Here is an 18,104-nt window from a genome sequence, read left to right as displayed (position 1 = left end):
GCGACCTCTAACCCCTAGAGCAGGCTGCCTGAGGGTGACAGCTGCCCCAGGAATAGGTATAGGATTCTACATGACCCCTTAGACTTTGATCCAAATGCCTAGTACAACTGGGAAACCTTCAATGCTTCTTGTTTTAAAAGTGAGGCTAAGGATGGATTTAAAAAAATATACTTAAGAGCTACTTTGGGTGTCACGGTGGTTCAATGGACACTACTGCTGCCTCACACCGTCAGGGACCTAGGTTTGATACCACCCTCGGGTGACTGTCTGTGTAGAGTTTGCACATTCTTCCCGTGTCTGCGTGGATTTTCTTCGGGTGCTCTGGTTTCCTCCAGTAGTCCAAAGGTGTGTAGGTTAGGGTGGATTGGCCATGCTAAGTTGCCCCGTAGTGTCCAGGGATGTGCGGGTTTGGTGAGTTAACCATGGGGAATGCATGGTTAGTGGGATAGTGTGGGTCTGAGTGGGATGCTCTTCAGAGCCCCGGTGATGGGCTGAATGGCCTGCTTTTATAGGGGATTCTACAAGAGGTAGAGACAGGGCAGGCAGCGGTGAAACTGTTCCCACGGAGACAGGAGGAGATGTGCGTTCACAGGGGTCGTGGTGAACATCTGGGAGGCATTCAAGATGGTGTTGGCAGCCATTTTGAAAATGAAAAGATGGGTGAGAAGACAGGAAATTGGCGCTGGGGTGCGTTGCTCATTTGAGGGGCTGGTACTGATGCATTGACCTCCTTCTGCGCCCCAACCATCCTGTGATGCTGGCATTCAGTCATCATTGGGGAGTGGGGGGAGGGGAGGAGGGAAGGTGAAATCTGGAACTGCCGTAGTTTGACAGCACTGATGGAACATTGATTGCAGCAGCTCATAATAAGCGGGGAGAGGTATAAGCTCTAAATACAACATGCTACAAACACTGACCTTCACAGTGACGCCCCCATCTAGAGAATAAAGGAATGGAAAATGAAAAATGTACCCTCCCACATTCTCAGACTCAAATACTTGAAAAAGTGCAGATCAACTTGTTCTTGGATCAGGATCAGAGGCTTCAGGGTTGGATCCGAATCAGCAAGACAGATTGAAGACGCTGGACAAAGAATGATCTGGTTCATTGGAATCCTTCCTTGGATTACATCTCTGACTGGAGGAGCTCTTGTTACAAATGTTTTCCAATTACCGCAAACATTCTGGATTCAGACCACAAGCGGCCACAGCTGCTCAAAGCTAGCAGCAGCTTGTACTGGGGAGCAGGACTGCTACCTGACTCTGTACGATTTGTTACGAAGGAGGTCAGTGTTCAGTCTAAAATGCTTCCCGTTTCGTGGGCAAGGTGTCAAACACTCTCTGGGCAGCTGCAGCATGGGGTTAGATACAGAGTAAAGCTCCCTCTACACTGTCCGCTAGCAAACACTCCCAGGATAGGGACAGCACGGGGTTAGACACAGAGTAAAACTTCCTCTACACTGTCCCTCATCAAACACTCCCAGGATAGGGACAGCACGGGGTTAGAAAAAGAGTAAAGATCCCTCTACACTGTCGCCATCAAACATTCCCTGGTCAGGTAAGCACAGGGTTAGATATGGAGTATTTCTAATAGAGTTATAGAGTCATACAGCATGGAAACAGACCCGACGGCCCATCTTGTCAAATGCTGACAAAGTTTCCCTCGCTAAATGAGTCCCATTGCCAGCATTTGACCCATATCCCTCTAAACCCTTCCTATTTGTGTTCCTGTCCAAATGTCTTTTAAACGTTGTAACTGCACCTGCATCTACCACATCCTCTGACAGCTCATTCCACACACGCACCACCATGTGTGTGAAAAAGTTACACTCAGGTCTCTTTTAAACCTTTGTCCTCTCACCTCAAACGTACACCCTCTAGTATTGAACACCCTTACTCTCGAGAAAAGACCTATGCTATTCATCTTATCCATGCCACTTATGATTTTCTCAACCTCTGTAAGGTTATTCCTCAACCTCCTATGCTCTGGTGAAAAAGGTCCCAGCCTATCCAGCCTCTCCTTATAACTCAAACCCTCCAGTCCTGGTAACATCCTTATCAATCAATTCTGCACCCATTCCAATTTAATAATATCCTTCCGAAAGCAGGCCAATCAGAGCAGTACGCCATATTCCACAAGTGGCCTCACCACCATCCTGTACAATCACTACATGACGTCCAAATACATGTATGTAATGGTCTGAGGAATGAAGGCGAGGGTGCCAAACACCTTCTTAACCACCCTGTCTACTTGTGACACAAACTTCAAAGAATTATCAATCTGAGCCCTTAGGTCTTCCTGTTTGACAACACCTTGTATAGAGTCAGCGTTTATTCAGCAGGGTAACGGTCATTCACTGTGTAACCGTACAGAGTCAGTGTTTATTGAGCAGGGTAAGGGTCACTTGCTGTGAAACTGTACACAGTTAGTGTTTATTGAGCAGGGTAAGGGTCACTCACTGTGTAACTGTACGCAGTCAGTGTTTATTGAGCAGGTTAAGGGTCACTCACTGTGTAACTGTACGCAGTCAGTGTTTATTCAGCAGGGTAAGGGTCATTTGCTGTGTAACTGTACACAGTCCGTGTTTATTCAGCAGGTTAAGGGTCACTCACTGCGTAACTGTACAGAGTCAGTGTTTATTGAGCAGGGTAAGGGTCACTCACTGTGTAACCGTACACAGTCAGTGTTTATTGAGGAGGGTAAGTGTCACTTGCTGTATAAACGTACAGAGTCAGGGTTTATTGAGCATGATAAGGGTCAGTCACTGTGTAACTGTCCAGAGTCAGTATTTATTCAACAGAGCAAGGGTTACACGCTGTGTAACCGTACAGAGTCAGTGTTTATTCAGCAGGGTAAGGGTCACCCACTGTGTAACTGTACAGAGTCAGTGTTTATTCAGCAGGATAAGGGTCACTCACTGTGTAACCGTACAGAGTCAGTGTTTATTCAGTGTGATACGGGCCACTCGCTGTCTAACATCTAACTCCACTCAGGGTGTAGATTCCTCTCTGTGTATCTGTACTGTGATTGTATTTTCATCATTGTGAAGGTCGCTTATTCTGCAACTTTAGAGAGTTCCTAACAAGACAAAATTTCTTTTGTCCTGGTCTTGACCTGATTTTGTATCTCTATCTCCTCAAACTTTTTCTCAGGGGCCATTGTGTACAACTGATATAACTGTGTTTCTGTTTTTGCTGAGTTTGGTTAAGAGTCAACCACATTACTGTGCGTTTCGAGTCCCATGTAGTCACAGCAGAACACCTTCATGAAAGGAGTATGAACCAGATGGGTGTTCTCTTACAACAGTTGGCAGCTTGCGTCACTGTCTTACCAACATTTTGATTCCAGAATAACTTCCTTTAAAAAAAACTTCAAATTTCACCATTTGTTATGATAGAATTTGAACCCACATCCCCATAACATTGGCCTCAATTGTTAAGCCAGTGACTATACCACTGCACAATGTTATGTTATCCAAGTTTGGGTCTGGCCTACATCTTCCTTGTGTCTATCTGACTGTACCCGTTTGAAATTCAACAAAATCTTTCAGGCTGTGATCTTCCCTAGTCTGGAGAAAGGAGCCCCCTCTCAGTCTAGCTATCATCCCCAAAAGCTAATTTTTAGACTTTCTACAAGTAGCTCTTCACTTTTACTGCAGAGAACAGAGGTCTGCCGTTAAGGAACAGAAGGATCAGATTTTGTTATCTCAGGGCTAATTGTTCTTTCTTCTGTTGAATTTCCAGTGGTGTGCCCGCTCCCCTGCATGAACGGAGGGCAATGCAGCTCCAGGAACCGATGCCACTGCCCGTCCAACTTCACCGGCAAGTTCTGCCAGATTGCGGTCAGCGGGCAGGGCCAGCCTCACCAGCCGCAGGCAGGCGAGCAGCTCCCAGACAAGGCCTCTGAAGCCTACAAACATTCGGTCTTCACCCTCCAGCTCACCCCGGACTCGCAGGGTCCCGGGGACCATTCCCCGGGTAAGTACAGCTACGGAATCGTGAGTTCTAGAGGACCTCATCACAGACCGGAAGGTATTGGACTCTCTTTCTTTCCTCATTTGCGGAAAGGGTCCGCAGTATTCCGTCAGGTCAGGCTTCAGTGGGTCGACCCACATGAAGCGATGTTGCAAAAATATTGTATTCAAAGGTTTCCTCAGATCAGCACACGGAGCGAGATCCCAACTCTGTCAGTGAAATGATCGAGCGAATCTATCATAGAATCCCGACAGTGCGGAAAGAGGCCATTCGGCCAATCGAAGAACATCTCACCCAAAACCAGCCACCAATCCTTTCCCTGTGATCCTCTATTTCCCATGGCTAACTCACTGTCCATCCCTGGACACAATGGGGCAATTTAGCACAGCCAATCCACCCTAAGCTGCACATCTTTGGACTGTGGGAGGAAATTGGAGCACCCGGAGGAAACCCATACGGCAGATTTTGTAGAATCCCAACAGTACAGAAAGAGGCCGTTCAGCCCATTGAGTCTGCACCAACCCTCTGAAGAGCATCCCACCCAAACCTGTAACTCCAGAAGGGAATCTGTGCTGTATTGTTCTATGTTCTATGTTCTATGTTCTATAGTACAGAAAGAGGCCGTTCAGCCCATTGAGTCTGCACCAACCCTCTGAAGAGCATCCCACCCAAACCTGTAACTCCAGAAGGGAATTGTAGCTCAGCTCCCAAAGCCATGCACCTCTGGAGCCTTCCTCACCCCCCATTGTCTCTTGACTCAACATTGTCAACACCTCCATTATTGTTGTACCATGTGATGGCAGGGTAGATAGAAAGCAGAGTGGGCAGACCTCTGTCCTTCTCTTGTCTAGAAATTCATGCATACAGGTGAAGCAGCCATTGGACAGCTATCATAGAGAGGCTATTCGGTCCATCAACTCTGCACCAGCCCTCCAAAGGACATCCCAACCAGACCCAGCCCCCCACCCTTTTCCTGTACCCCTGCATTTCCCGTGGCTAACCTACCTAGCCTGCACATCCCTGGACACAGCGGGGCAATTTCCCATGGCCAACCTGCCCTAACCTAAACATTTTTGGACTGTGGGAGGAAACCAGAGTACCCGGAGGAAACCCACGCAGCCACAGGGAGAATGTACAAACTCCACACAGTCGTTTGAGGCTGGAATCAAACCCAGGTCCCTGGCGCTGGGAGGCAGCAGTGCTAACCACTGAGCCACTATACCATCCAAAGTAGCTCTTAAGTGTGTTTTTTTACCCATCTTATGTGGCCATTTTTATAAATTTATTCACTCACAGGATGTGGACATCACTGGCTAGGCCAGCATTTATAGCCCTGTCCCTAGTTGCCCAGTACAAAGTTAAAAGTCAGCCACATCGCTGTGGGTCTGGAGTCACATGTAGGCCAGACAAGGTAAAGGTGGCAGTTTCCTTCCCTAAAGGACGTTAGTGACCCAGATGGGCTTTTCCAATAATCAGCAATGGTTTCATTGGTTAAAATCCAAAAGTGGGCAGCACGGTGGCACAGTGGTTAGCACTGCTGCCTCACTGCGCCTGAGACCCGGGTTCAATTCCCGCCTCAGGCGACTGACTGTGTGGAGTTTGCACATTCTCCCCGTGTCTGCGTGGGTTTCCTCCGGGTCGGGTGCTCCGGTTTCCTCCCACAGTCCAAAGATGTGCAGGTCAGGGGAATTGGCTATGCTAAATTGCCCGTAGTGTTAGGTGAAGGGGTAAATGTATGGGTGGGTTGTGCTTCGGCGGGTCGGTGTGGACTTGTTGGGCCAAAGGGCCTGTTTCCACACTGTAATCTAATCTAATCTAAACTGTGGATACTGTAAAACAGAAACAAAAACAGAAATTTCTGGAAAAGCTCAGCAGGCCTGGCAGCATCTGTGAAGGGAAATCAGAATTAATGATTGGGTCTGGTGACTCTTCTCCAGTTCTGAGGAAGGGTCACCAGACCTGAAACATTAACTCTGATTTCTCTTCACAGATGCTGACAGATCTGTTGAGCTTTTCCAGCAACTTCTGCAATGGTTTCATGGTCATCAGTAGACATTTAAGTCCAGATTTTTTAAATTGAACTCAAACTTCACCATCTGCCATGGCAGGATTTGAACCCAGCTAATTACCTAGGTCTCTGGATTAACAGTCTAGTGATAATACTAGGGCCAACACCTCCCTAACTGATTCGTTAATTGATTACTAGAGCTCTGGACAATATAATACAGGCTAATAAATTCAGTTGAAAATTCAGGAGAACTATGGCTCAGTGATTAGCACTGCTGCATCACCACGTCAGGGACTTGAGTTCAATTCCACCCTTGGGCTACTATCTGTGCAGAGTTTACACATTGTCCTCATGTCTGTGCCCTCTGGGTGCTCCAGTTTCCTCTCACAGGCCAAAAATGTGCAGGTTAGGTGCATTGACCATGCTAAACGTTACCCTGTCCTGTCCAGGGAAGTGCAGGCAGATGAGCCACGGTTAACGTCTAATTATTGGGGTGAGATATCCGATGGAGGGTTTGTGCAGACTCAATGGGTTGAACAGCCTCTATCTACAGCGTACAGATTCCTTACCCAGACAGTCCTCCTTCAATAAGAAGACGCAATGTGCCCCAGACTTGGGTGGCCTCACCAATGTGACCAGAGCGAAACGTCACTATTTTAATTTCCCCATCTCCCCCAAGGCAATAACTGATGATGGTGTCCCTCGCTATTCCAGCACAGCCACAGCCTGTCATAAACCTGCACGTCAAGCATCCTGCGGAAGCCATGGTGCAGATCCACGGGGTCTCCAGCCTGGGCAGCTACCTGGGAGAGCAGAAGAACCTACTGCACCAGCCGATCCTGGTCCACCACCAACCCGTGCAGAAGGTCAACCATTACCCACCCAGGACCCTCCCCACCTCACAGAAGAAACTGGGCCGCTGCTTTCAGGAAACCTTGCCAAAGATGGTGAGCGGCACTCCTTTCCTTCTCATGGGAATCGGCGCGGTCAGCGGTCACGCGGGCTGCTCGGGGCTGGCTCTTTGGTCGAGTTCAGGCCCACATACTGCCATAGCCCTGGGTGTGTTGGTTGTAAATGGGTTTGGCTGTAGGGAGGGAGTTCCAGGAATTCCGACCCAGCGACAGTGAAGGAACGGCCGATATGTTTCCAAGTCAGGATGGTGAGTGGCTCGGAAGGGAAATTTCAGGGGGCTGGTGTTCCCGTTTGTCTGCTGCCCTTCAAGATGGGAGTGGCCAGAGTTTGCTGTTAAAGGAGCCTTGATGAGTGCATCTTGCACAGAGGGCACACACTGCTGCAACTGATAATCAGTAGTGGAGGGAGTGGATGTTGGCGCCATCCAATAGGACTGCTTTGTCCTGGATGTTGCCGAGCTAATTAACAGGTTTTTAAACACTCAGTTGAGCCAATGACCTGCAGATGGCAGCACCATCAGCTGCTGGTGATGGCAGGAGGGAGGTTACATCAGGGGCACTAGGTTGTGAGGAAAGTGTAATTGAGGCCATAACCAGACTAATAGGGGCAGAATGGCCTAAATCTGGCGTTCCTATGTTGAGATAATTTATTTCTTTGCTGTTTTTAGCTTGACATAACCAACACAGAAATATTAGGACTATGACTTCCAGTTAACAACCTACCCACTGTCCACAGAGTTCCCAACCACACATACACATGCACACACACTGACACACACAAATACTTTCACACACACAAATGCACACAGACACACAAACACACATGCAAACACACACGCACACACAAACAAACACTTTCTCTCACACACACACACACACAAACACAACACCTGCACACGCGCGCGCACACACACACACACAAACACACACCCTAGGTGAACTCCAACCCTTCCAAAACCCTTGGCGGGATCAGCCCATGCCCACTTTTCCAGGGAGCACGTTCCCAATCTCAGAATCTCAGCCTCGAGATCAACTTGCTCCCCACCCCTCCCCCACAGTTCCTCCAATACTCCCAGACCCACAAAGCGACATGGTTGACTCTCAGCTGTTCCTCTGGGCAACTGGGGATGGGCAACAAATGGTGGCCTAGCCAGTGATGCCCGTGAGGGAATTGCGTGTGATTCGAACCCACAATTCGCTGAGTCAGAGGTGAGTGCGCGCACACCACTGAGGCATGTCAGGGACTGCCTCGGTTAAATGCTCGGCATGTCATTCCAAACCACACATCTGTTACCACCCATCTCCTCAACAGTGAGGACACTTGCTGTTGGAATGTTCTAAATTTCCATTTTGTTTTGCCAAAATGGCTCCTCCGGTTGCACTGTGAGTATTTGCAATTTGCTGGTGGGTTACGGTCATGATCTGAGATCATCTCTCATCCCTTCCTCTCTGGGATAGGGTTCGTTGCTTCCGGAGTTCGTTGTTCCCACCAATGCTGGTGCCCTTCCTGGGTATCTGGCTCAGCTCCTTCCTGTGCCGGCCTGAGTCGCACTGTATGTTGGGATTCATTAGAACCTCCTCACCCAGCATCGGTTTCCGATCATCGAAACTGCAGGCCATTCAGTCCATCTGCTCAGTGCACTCCATACAAACCACATCTCACTCAGCCAACTTATAGATTCATAGAGTTTTACAGCATGGAAAGAGACCCTTCAGTCCAACTCGTCCGTGCCGACCAGATATCCTAAATTAATCTGGTCGCATTTGCCAGCATTTGGCTCATATCCCTCTAAACCTTTCCTTTTCATGTACCCATCCAGATGCCTTTTAAATGTTATAATCGTACCGGCCTCCACAAGTTTCTCTGGCAGCTCATTTCATACACACACTACCCTCTGCGTGAAAAAGTTGCCCCTCCGGTCCCTTTTCTCTTGCCTTAATCCAATGCCCTCCAGTCTTAGACTCCCCTACTCTGGGAAAAAGACCTTATCTATTCACCGAATCCATGTCTCTCAGGATTTTATAAACCACCAAAAGGTCACCTCTCAGCCTCCGACATTCCAGGGAAAATCGTCCCAACCTTTTCCCATACCTCAAACTCTCTAACCCTGGCAGCATCCTTGTAAATATTTTTCTGCACCCTTACAAGTTTAACAACATCTTTCCGACAGCAGGAAGACCAGAACTGAATGCAGTATTCCAAAAATGGCCTATCCAATGGCCTATCCAGCCACAATATGATCTCCCAACCCCTATAGTCAGTGCACTGACCAATAAAGGCAAGTACACCAAACACCTTCTGTGCTATCCTGTTTACCTGTGACTCCACCTTCAAGGAAGTATGAACCTTCACTCCAAGATCTTTTTGTTCAGCAACACTCCCCAGGACTTTACCATTAAGTGTATAAATCTTGCTCTGATTTACCTTTCCAAAATGCAGCACCTCACATTTATGTAAATTAAACTCCACCTGCCACTCCTCGGCCCATCTGACCAAGATCCTGTTGTATTCAGAGATAACCTTCTTCGCTGTCCACTACACCTCCAATGTTGGTGTCATCTGCAAACTTACTAACCATGCCTCCTATATTCACATCCAAATGATTTACATTAATGACGAAAAGCAGTGGCCCCATCACTGATCTTTGCAGCACACCACTGGTCACAGGCCTCCAGTCCAAAAAGCAATCCTCCCCCACCACCCTCTCTCTCTTACCTTCAAGCCAATCTTGTATCCAAATGGCTAGCTCTCCCTGGCTCCCATGAAAAAGAACTTATCTCTCTGTTCCTTACTGCTTTGTGTGCTTGTCCAGTTTCCCATTAAACATCTGAGCTATGTGTCAGATTCCTGATATTTTTAATTCATTGAAACGATGGTGGAAGAGGGAATGCAGATGAGAAAAGTGAATGTGCTCTTGCTGAGATTACAAAATAGGTGGGAGGACAAGGTCTGAGGATAACACAAACAGCCTGCAGTGGGATTTAGACCAGTGAAGCGAGTGGGCAGATGGAATACAGTGTGGAAAATTATGAGGTTGTGCACTTTGGCAAGAACAGCAGGAAAGCTGGATTTTCATAAAACAGAGAAAGACTGCAGAAAGCCACAATTTGGGACTCTCATGCATAAATAATAAAAAAAACTGTTAGCATGCAAGTTCAGTAGTTATTAAAGAAGGCAAATGGAATGATGACTGTTATTTCAAAGAGAATGGAGTGTAAAAATAAAGGAAATCTTGGTTCAGAAAAGATATACAAGGATGTTGGAGGGTTTGAGCTACAGGGAGAGACTGAATAGAGTTGGGCTACTTTCCCAGAAGCATCAGAGGCTGAGGGGTGACCTTTATAAAATCATGGGGGGGCACAGGGTGAATTGTCAAGGTCATTTTCCCAGGGTAAGGGAGTCCAAAATCAGAGGGCATAGGTTTAAGGTGAGAGGGGAACGATTTAAAAGGGACCTGAGGGGCAACTTTTTCATGCAGAGAGTGGTGTGTGTATGGAATGAAGTGGTGGAGACTGGTACAATTACAACTTTTAAAAAGGCATCTGGATGGGTAAATGAATAGGAAGGGTTTAGAGGGATGTGGGCAAATACTGGCAAATGGGACTGGATTAATTTAGGATCTCTCGGTGGCATGGACTGAAAGGTCTGTTCTGTGTCTACTCCAAAAAGGAGCACTCAAACCTTTTCCCAAGTGTGACTGGGAGTCAACTCAGAATTTAAACAAACAAACCCTTCTTTATTTTACGCTCTGGGTGCCAATCCTCAGTGCAAAACATTCATTTGTTGCAACATTTCCCTCTTATTTCATCCAACAACTTCAGATTCAACTCACTCCATTTCACCTTAGTTTAACGTAATTCATATCTTAACTTGAACACTATGGGTCTGGACTTGTAACAAATACCACCCCGACTCAAAGGGAGCAGGATCCCATAGCTCACCTTCGGTCTGCAAAATCCCCTCTTGGGGCAAAGGGCAACGGATATACAGGAACACCACCTCCCCTCTGAGCCACACACCATCCTGACTTGGATATGTAAGGGCCTTACCTTTGCTGTCACTGGGTCTGAATTCTGTGACTCCCTCCCCTGAATGGCACTCCCCACCCTGCGCTCTTTGCTCCCCTCCCAACCACCACACTTCCTGCTCAGGGCTGCAGCTGGCCACCACCTTCCCATGTACAATTAGGGGCATGCAACTGAATTCGAGCGGCGCCCACATTTTGTGAGCAAACGTGTGCAGTTGCAAGACCCTCTCCTGGTCTGGGGTGAGGTGGGGCCTTGGTGAAGCTGGTATGCCCTGCGGCCAAAAAACAAAAGACCAGCTGGATGGATTTTGCCCCTCGCCAGCTTAGCGTCACTCGGGCAAATGGTGCCTCACCCCTCATGCAAGTTGAATTGAATTAAATTGATTGTCACGTGTACCGAGGCACAGTGAACAATACAGGCAAATCACAGAGTTAAGTAGCATAGATAGTAAATAATAGATAAACAGCAGCAAAAACAAAAAACATCAGTATAGGCGAATGTTAAGAGTTTGTGAGTCCATTCAGTATTCGAACAACAGTAGGGTAGAAACTGTTTCAAAACTGGCTGTTGTGTGTGTTCAGGCTTCTGTACCTTCTCCCTAATGGTAGAAAAACATTGCCAGGTGGGATGGATCTTTTAGAATGCTGGCGGCCTTTCCCTGACAGTGGGCCTGGTAGATGGAATCTGAAGATGGGAGGTTGGCCTTTGTGATTGTCCGGGCCGAGTTCACCACTCCCTGTAACCGTCTCCGATCTTGAATGGTACCGTTGCCTTACCAAGTAGCGATACATCCAGGAATGGGTTACCGGGTGCGAGGCGGAGTAGGGTGGGGGAGTGGTGGTTTGGATGCTGAGCATGGCGCAGGTCTAGGCTGGGAGACCTGGCTCCGCAACCGAACTGTCCATAGAATCCCCTATGTTGTGGAAGTGAGCCGTTTGGCCCATCCATTCCGCACCGACCCTCTGAAGAGCATTCCAAACAGATCCCACCCCCTTCCTTGGAACCCTGCATTTCCCACGGCTGGTCTAACCCAGTCTGCACATCCCTGGGCCCTACAGGGCAATATGGGGTGGGGTGTGGGGTAAGGGTTGGGGTCGGTGAAGAGATAGTGGGTGCAGGGAGGGAGAGTGGCTGTGTGTCGGGGGAGAGGTGAGAGTGTCACTTTACACTTTGACTACGGTTTCCATCAGAATACCCTTCACCTCGTAGTTTTATAATTTATAAATGGAAAGCTCCGCGCCAAGGTGTCTGCTCACTGGGGAGCGGTGTGCTTTAACAATCCATTTCTGTGGTTTTGTTCTTTATTCACACAGTGCAGTAAGCCACTGCCGGGTCTGACCAAAGAGGAAGATTGTTGTGGAAGTGTGGGAGCGTCCTGGGGGTTCAGTAACTGCAACAAGTGTCGTCACCAGCACCGTGAGTACATTGCTGTCCCATCAGATCATGAGTTGGAGATGCCGGGGTTGGACTGGGGCGTACAGAGTTAAAAATCTCACAACACCAGGTTATAGTCCAACAGGTTTATTTGGAAACACTAACTTTTGGACCACTGCTCCTTCGTCAGGTGGTTGTGGAGAGTAAGATCATAAGACACAGAATTTATAGCAAAGGTTTACAGTGTGATGTAACTGAAATGATATATTTAATAAGACCAGGATTGTTTGTTAAGTCTCTCATCTTTTAGAATGACTATGTGGTTTCACTTCTTTCCTATGTAAATCGTAAAACTTTTGTAAAAGTTACATTCTCAAGTGAACTTTAACAATTGCTGTCATGTTGGCCCAGATAATGTATTGAAGGTGTGAGCTGCCCTGTGTGAGACTGTCCGTGCCACAATGGTCAGGATGATTCTGATCTAAAAAACGGATTTACAGAATCTTATATGGATTCATGCAGTTTTTGAGCAAAGTAAAATGTAATTCTGCAAGTACAAATTCACCCCACAAACCTATATGTGTATGCATGCATGTGTGTGTGTGCGTGCATGTGTGTGTGGGTGTTTGGGGGGGGAGGGGAGTGGTTATGACATCAGCGTGGACTATCCCCTCTCTGCACTGGGGCCGCTGTTACTAAGCTGTAACTAGCTCAGCCTTTTGGGATTGGACAGTCTATGCACTGCTCCTGAGGTAACCGGTTTGCTCGGTGCAGCGCCTGCAGTTTGCTCCTGAGATTTTGCATCTGACTGAGTGTATGTTCCAGTGTTAATCCCTTCAGCATTCTCCGGTTTCCATCACTTATTCCGATGCATTCAGCCGCCCAGGGTCTGAGGCTGTACACTTCCAAGCATAGACCTCCCACCAAGCACCCCCCACCCCTGAAACATGGTGGACACAGACTCAAGTGAAAAGGCCCTTAATTTGACAACTTTTTAAGACTTTGCATTCCTGTGCTAAGCTACTTCTGTCACTCTTTCAATTCTGTAACAAACGCTTAAAGTATCTGTACGGGTAGTTCTCCTGTAACATGCATTTCGTAAATGCGATTTGTGAATTGCTCACCCATTTTTTTGGATACTCTAAATCTCCTGGTTATGTTATGATTCGGAGATGTCAGTGTTGGACTGGGGTGGCCAAAGTTACAAATCACACGACACCAGGTTATAGTCCAACTTGGAAGGTTTACTTGGAAGCACTAGCTTTCGGAGCGACGCTCCTTCATCACAACCACCTGAGGAAGGAGCAGCACTCTGAAAGCTAGTGCTTCCAACTAAACCGGTTTGACTATAACCTGGTGTCATGTGATTTTTAACCTGGTTATGTTAGCTCACCATTTTTATTATAAGGTGAAGTCCTGTTTGCTGTTGTGCAATTCCATCCCCTGTATTACCAGCCAGATGAGATTTATTCTGCTGGCTTATCCATTGCAATAGGTTGCCGTCTGTGTGTGTGTATTTGTTTTTTTATTGCTTCTGTCTGCAACTAAAGTAGGGGAAGCGAACATTGGAATATATTTGCTGGAATGCTTATTGGGATCATGCACAGAGTTGGGAGGCATAGGAGCGGGAAGAGAGAGAGAGAGATAGGGAGCAAAAGAAGGTGCAAATGCAGCCGTGTCCAGCCCCTTCATCTCTCCCCACTCCAGTCCATCCCCAAGTTCTGCCTGATCCACGTTCACCCAGTCTCCGTTTGAAGGGCAGGGGGAGGATCTGAGAGCCTCATTCTCTCTGAAACCCGAGTCCCGTCAGAACTCCTGGCCATTCAGAGCATCCCATCCCTTTAGCCATTCCTGCCCAACTTCTGGAAGTTTCACAGAGTTTAATGGCAGAGAGGCAGATTCTGTGTAAACTCCACTCCACAAGAAGCCAGGAATACGACAGTGACACTGGGAAATTGCGCTTGTACCAGCCTGGCATTTAAGCCCCATTACTTCTGTTGCACAATTTTCTATAACAAGACATAGCAAGGGGAACAACATTATAGGAGAACTACCTGTACCTAGGTACTCTGTATCCAAGATGGTACCAAAAGGCGACATTGCAAACTTTTCACTGCACTCATTTGAGTGCACGAAACAATAAAGGCTAATTCCAACTCCAACTCCAATTCTCTCTTCCTTTAAACAACTCCTTGTTATGTGACTCAATGTCAGAAATGTTTGTCTTCTGTAAAGCAGCTAGGGCATACTAGTGTGACTTAGCAGTGCCTACCCCTCTCTGGAATTGTTGGTAATGCCATCGTTACTTTGGGTAATCCCCAAAAGGCCATGGCTCCTTACATCTTGGCTTCTGTTACCCAAGCTTGACTAGCAGTGAGTACTGGTTTCAGACAATTAAACGCGAGCAGTAACTCCAGCCACACGTGCCCCTTGGCTGTCACAGAACTGAGCGAAAGTGCAGATGCTAGAGATCAGAGACAAGTTTAGAGCGGTGCTGGAAAAGCACAGCAGGTCAGTCAGCATCTGGGAGGCAGGAAAGTCGACGTTTCAGGCAGGAGCCCTTCATTCCTGTCACAGAACTGGCCTGTCTCACTGAGATCCTTGAAGGCGAGGGGAGGCGGAACTTGTGCTGAACTGAAACCACCGATTCGATTTGGAGAATTTTCCGCGTGTCAGGTCAGGTATGCAGGTGAAGGAATACAAAGGTTGTCTAAGTTGTGAATCCCCCCGCCAATTCCATAAAGGAAAGCAAGATTTGCATTTATGTAGCGCCATTTGGAACCCAAGGACATCCCGAAGCGCTTTTGAGAGAAGGAGTCTTGAAAGTGCTACCGCTGTCATATTGTAAGAAGCACCACGGTGCACAGCAAGAACCCAGAAGTGGAACTAATGGACGGATGTTCCTACTTGCCTGATCTTGGGTCAGACAGATCCATCTTGGCTGCAGGGCACCCTGGAGAACCCCCTTTCTCTTCTTTGATATGGGATTGTCTGGCATCCGCGTCAGAAGGCAGCAAGAGTTGTCCCATCTGACAGGTGTTAGTGCAGCTTTCATGTTTAATAAACTGCTTGAAGGTACCATTTCTCAGGGCTCCTGATAAATATGCAACAATCCCATTTACATTGTGAGAGTTATAGAGATGTATAGCATGGAAGTGGATCTTTCGGTCCAATTCATCCATACCGACCAAACACCCTAAATTAATCTAGTCCCCCCTGGCCCATATCCCTCCAAACCCTTTCCTATTCATGTCCTTATCCAAATGTCTTTTAAACATTGTAACCGCATCCACCACTTCCTCCGGAAATTCATTCCACACGCGAACCACTCTCTGTATAAAGAATTTGCCCCTCATGTCTTTTTTAAATGTTTCTCCCCTCACCTTGAAAATATGCTCCCTAGTCTTGAAGTTCCTGTGAGGATGAGAGAGACTCATTGCCTGTGAGGATGAGAGAGACAGAAACTCATCATTACATGGAGCTATAGAGATGTACAGCATGGAAACAGACCCTTCGTTTCAACTCGTCCAAGCTGACCAGATATCCTAAATTAATCTAGTCCCATTTGCCAGCACTTGGCCTGTATCCCTCTAAACCCTTTCTATTCATATACATTGAAGAGAGATTTAGGTGATAATTTGTGAAGCCAAGGCTATGAGCCAAGTGCTGGGAAATTTTTAAAAGATTTAACCTTTTGTGGGATTTGGGTGTCGCTGGCTGGGCCAGCATTTATTGCCCGTCCATGGTTGTCCCCTTGAGAAGGTGGGGGTAAGCTGCCTCCTTGAACCGCTGCAGTCCACCTGCTCTGGGTTGACCCATGATGCCACTGGGGAGGGAGTTCCAGGTTTAGAAAAGTGAGGTGGTTGTCTTTGACTGGGGTAGACTTGATGGGCTGAAGGGCCTTATCCTGTGCTGTGGACCCCTATAAATATGTGAGAATTTGCCGAACGTTGGTCTCGAAAACATTAACCACGGTGCTTTGAGTGGGTTGGCTGCTGTAAGGGGAGGGGAAGTCTTCACTGAGGTCACCCCCATCGTATTTTGATGGGTGCAGCAGTTTTGTCCAGGTTGGCTGCACAGTAGAAATGGATCGTTCTGGGATTCTGTGGAATGAGAAGGAATTGGATGGGGCTTGGGAACGACAGAGGAGGAGAGAGAGACAGAGAGAGAGAGAGAGGTAAATCCATTCATTGAGGGGTGAGCTGTGAAATGCCAGTGTTTGACCATTCTGGCTTGGCCGATGGTGACATGCAACATCACGATCCTGAGGGGAAACTGTGCACGGGCGCCCACAGGAATGCCTTAGCCTTTTACCACGTGCTGGTTCCTGGCATCCTTGGGTTAGCCCGGATGCCAAACACATTCCTGTGGCTCCTCTGTGAAAAGGCATTCCTTTCTCTGAGTACCTGATGTACACTGTGTCCGAGCAATGAGCGAAAACACAGCCAGGTTTCTCGAACCAGCTGGGGCCTCCACCAGTTTTACTCGCCGTTGTTAAGACGTTCAATAAAATTGATGGAAGGACACAGGCTGTGGGTGACGAGGACTTGACAACCAAGCTTCATGTACAATAGCTATGCCACTAACTGATGACATGAGCAGTGTCTCAGTAGCTCCATTATTATGGTTATCGTGTTCCCCCTGTGAACTGCCTCTGCTGACTTATCATCACTTCTGGTCATCGTGTCATCTTCATGTTCCCTCCCGAGGCATCAGTACCTACCCTGGTGCCAACCTGTCCCACCTGTCACAATCGCCACCTCTTTTATAGAACACTCAGGTTCACTTTCAGAGAGTGTTACAGTGAGGGGTGTGGGGTATATCTGAGAGTGTTACGGTGAGGGGTGTGGGGTTTATCAGAGTGTGTTAAAGAGAGGGGTGCAGGGTATATCAGAGAGTGTTACAGTGAGGGGTGTGGGGTATATCTGAGAAGGGGTGTGTGGTATATCAGAGAATGTTACAGTGAGGGGTGTGGGGTCTATCAGAGAGTGCTACAGTGAGGGGTGTGCGGGGTATATCAGAGAGTGTTACAGTGAGGGGTGTGGGGTTTCTCAGAGTGTGACAGTGAGGGATTTGGGGTATATCAGAGAGTGCTACAATGAGGGGTGAGGGATATATCAGAGAGTGTTACAGTGAGGGGTGCGTTGTATATCAGAGAGTGTTACAGTGAGGCGTGCGGGGTATATCAGAGTGTTACAGTGAGGGATGTGGGGTATATCAGAGAGTGTTACACTGAGGGATGTGGGTATATCAGAGAGTGTTACAGTGAGGGTTGTGGGTATATCAGAGTGTTACAGTGTGTGGTGTGTGGTATATCAGAGTGTTACAGTGAGGGATGTGTGGTATATCAGAGAGTGTTACAGTGAGGGGTGTGGGGTATATCAGAGAGTGTTACATTGAGGGGTGCGGAGTTTATCAGAGAGTGTTACAGTGAGGGGTGTGTGATATATCAGAGTGTTACAGTGAGGGGTGTGGGGTATATCTGAGAGTGTTACAGTGATAGGTGTGGGGTATATCAGACAGTTTTACAGTGAGGGGATTTGGGATATATTAGAGAGTGTTACAGTGAGTGGTGCGGGGTATATCAGAGAATGTTACAGTGTGGGGTATATCAGAGACTGTATTGTGAGCGGTGCGGGGTATATCAGAGAGTGTTTCAGTGAGGGGTGTGGGGTATATCAGAGAGTGTTACAGTGAGGGAGGCGGGGTATATCAGAGAGTGTTACACTGAGGGAAGTGGGTATATCAGAGAGTGTTACAGTGAGGGTTGTGGGTATATCAGAGTGTTACAGTGAGGGGTGCGGGGTA

At 47.7% G+C, this 18,104-nt stretch overlaps 1 protein-coding gene across 3 annotated transcripts in view; it reads left to right on the top strand.

Moving 5' to 3' along the window:
• The window catches only part of ltbp3 (latent transforming growth factor beta binding protein 3), a 172,437-nt gene that overhangs the window by 87,437 nt on the left and 66,896 nt on the right, over positions 1–18,104 (top strand). For 2 of the 3 annotated variants that reach the window (XM_043682669.1, XM_043682670.1), the window contains exons 2-4: positions 3,744–4,031; positions 6,697–6,929; positions 12,236–12,338. In XM_043682669.1, coding sequence (XP_043538604.1) covers positions 3,744–4,031; positions 6,697–6,929; positions 12,236–12,338 — 624 coding nt within the window. The remainder of the gene's footprint in view (positions 1–3,743; positions 4,032–6,696; positions 6,930–12,235; positions 12,339–18,104) is intronic. The other variant, XM_043682671.1, reaches the window with a different exon arrangement.

This window comes from Chiloscyllium plagiosum, chromosome 45 (genome assembly GCF_004010195.1).
Source record: "Chiloscyllium plagiosum isolate BGI_BamShark_2017 chromosome 45, ASM401019v2, whole genome shotgun sequence".
Lineage (NCBI taxonomy): Eukaryota > Metazoa > Chordata > Chondrichthyes > Orectolobiformes > Hemiscylliidae > Chiloscyllium > Chiloscyllium plagiosum.
Note: the sequence above shows the minus strand (reverse complement) of the source record. Positions and strands in the feature narration are given on the sequence as shown.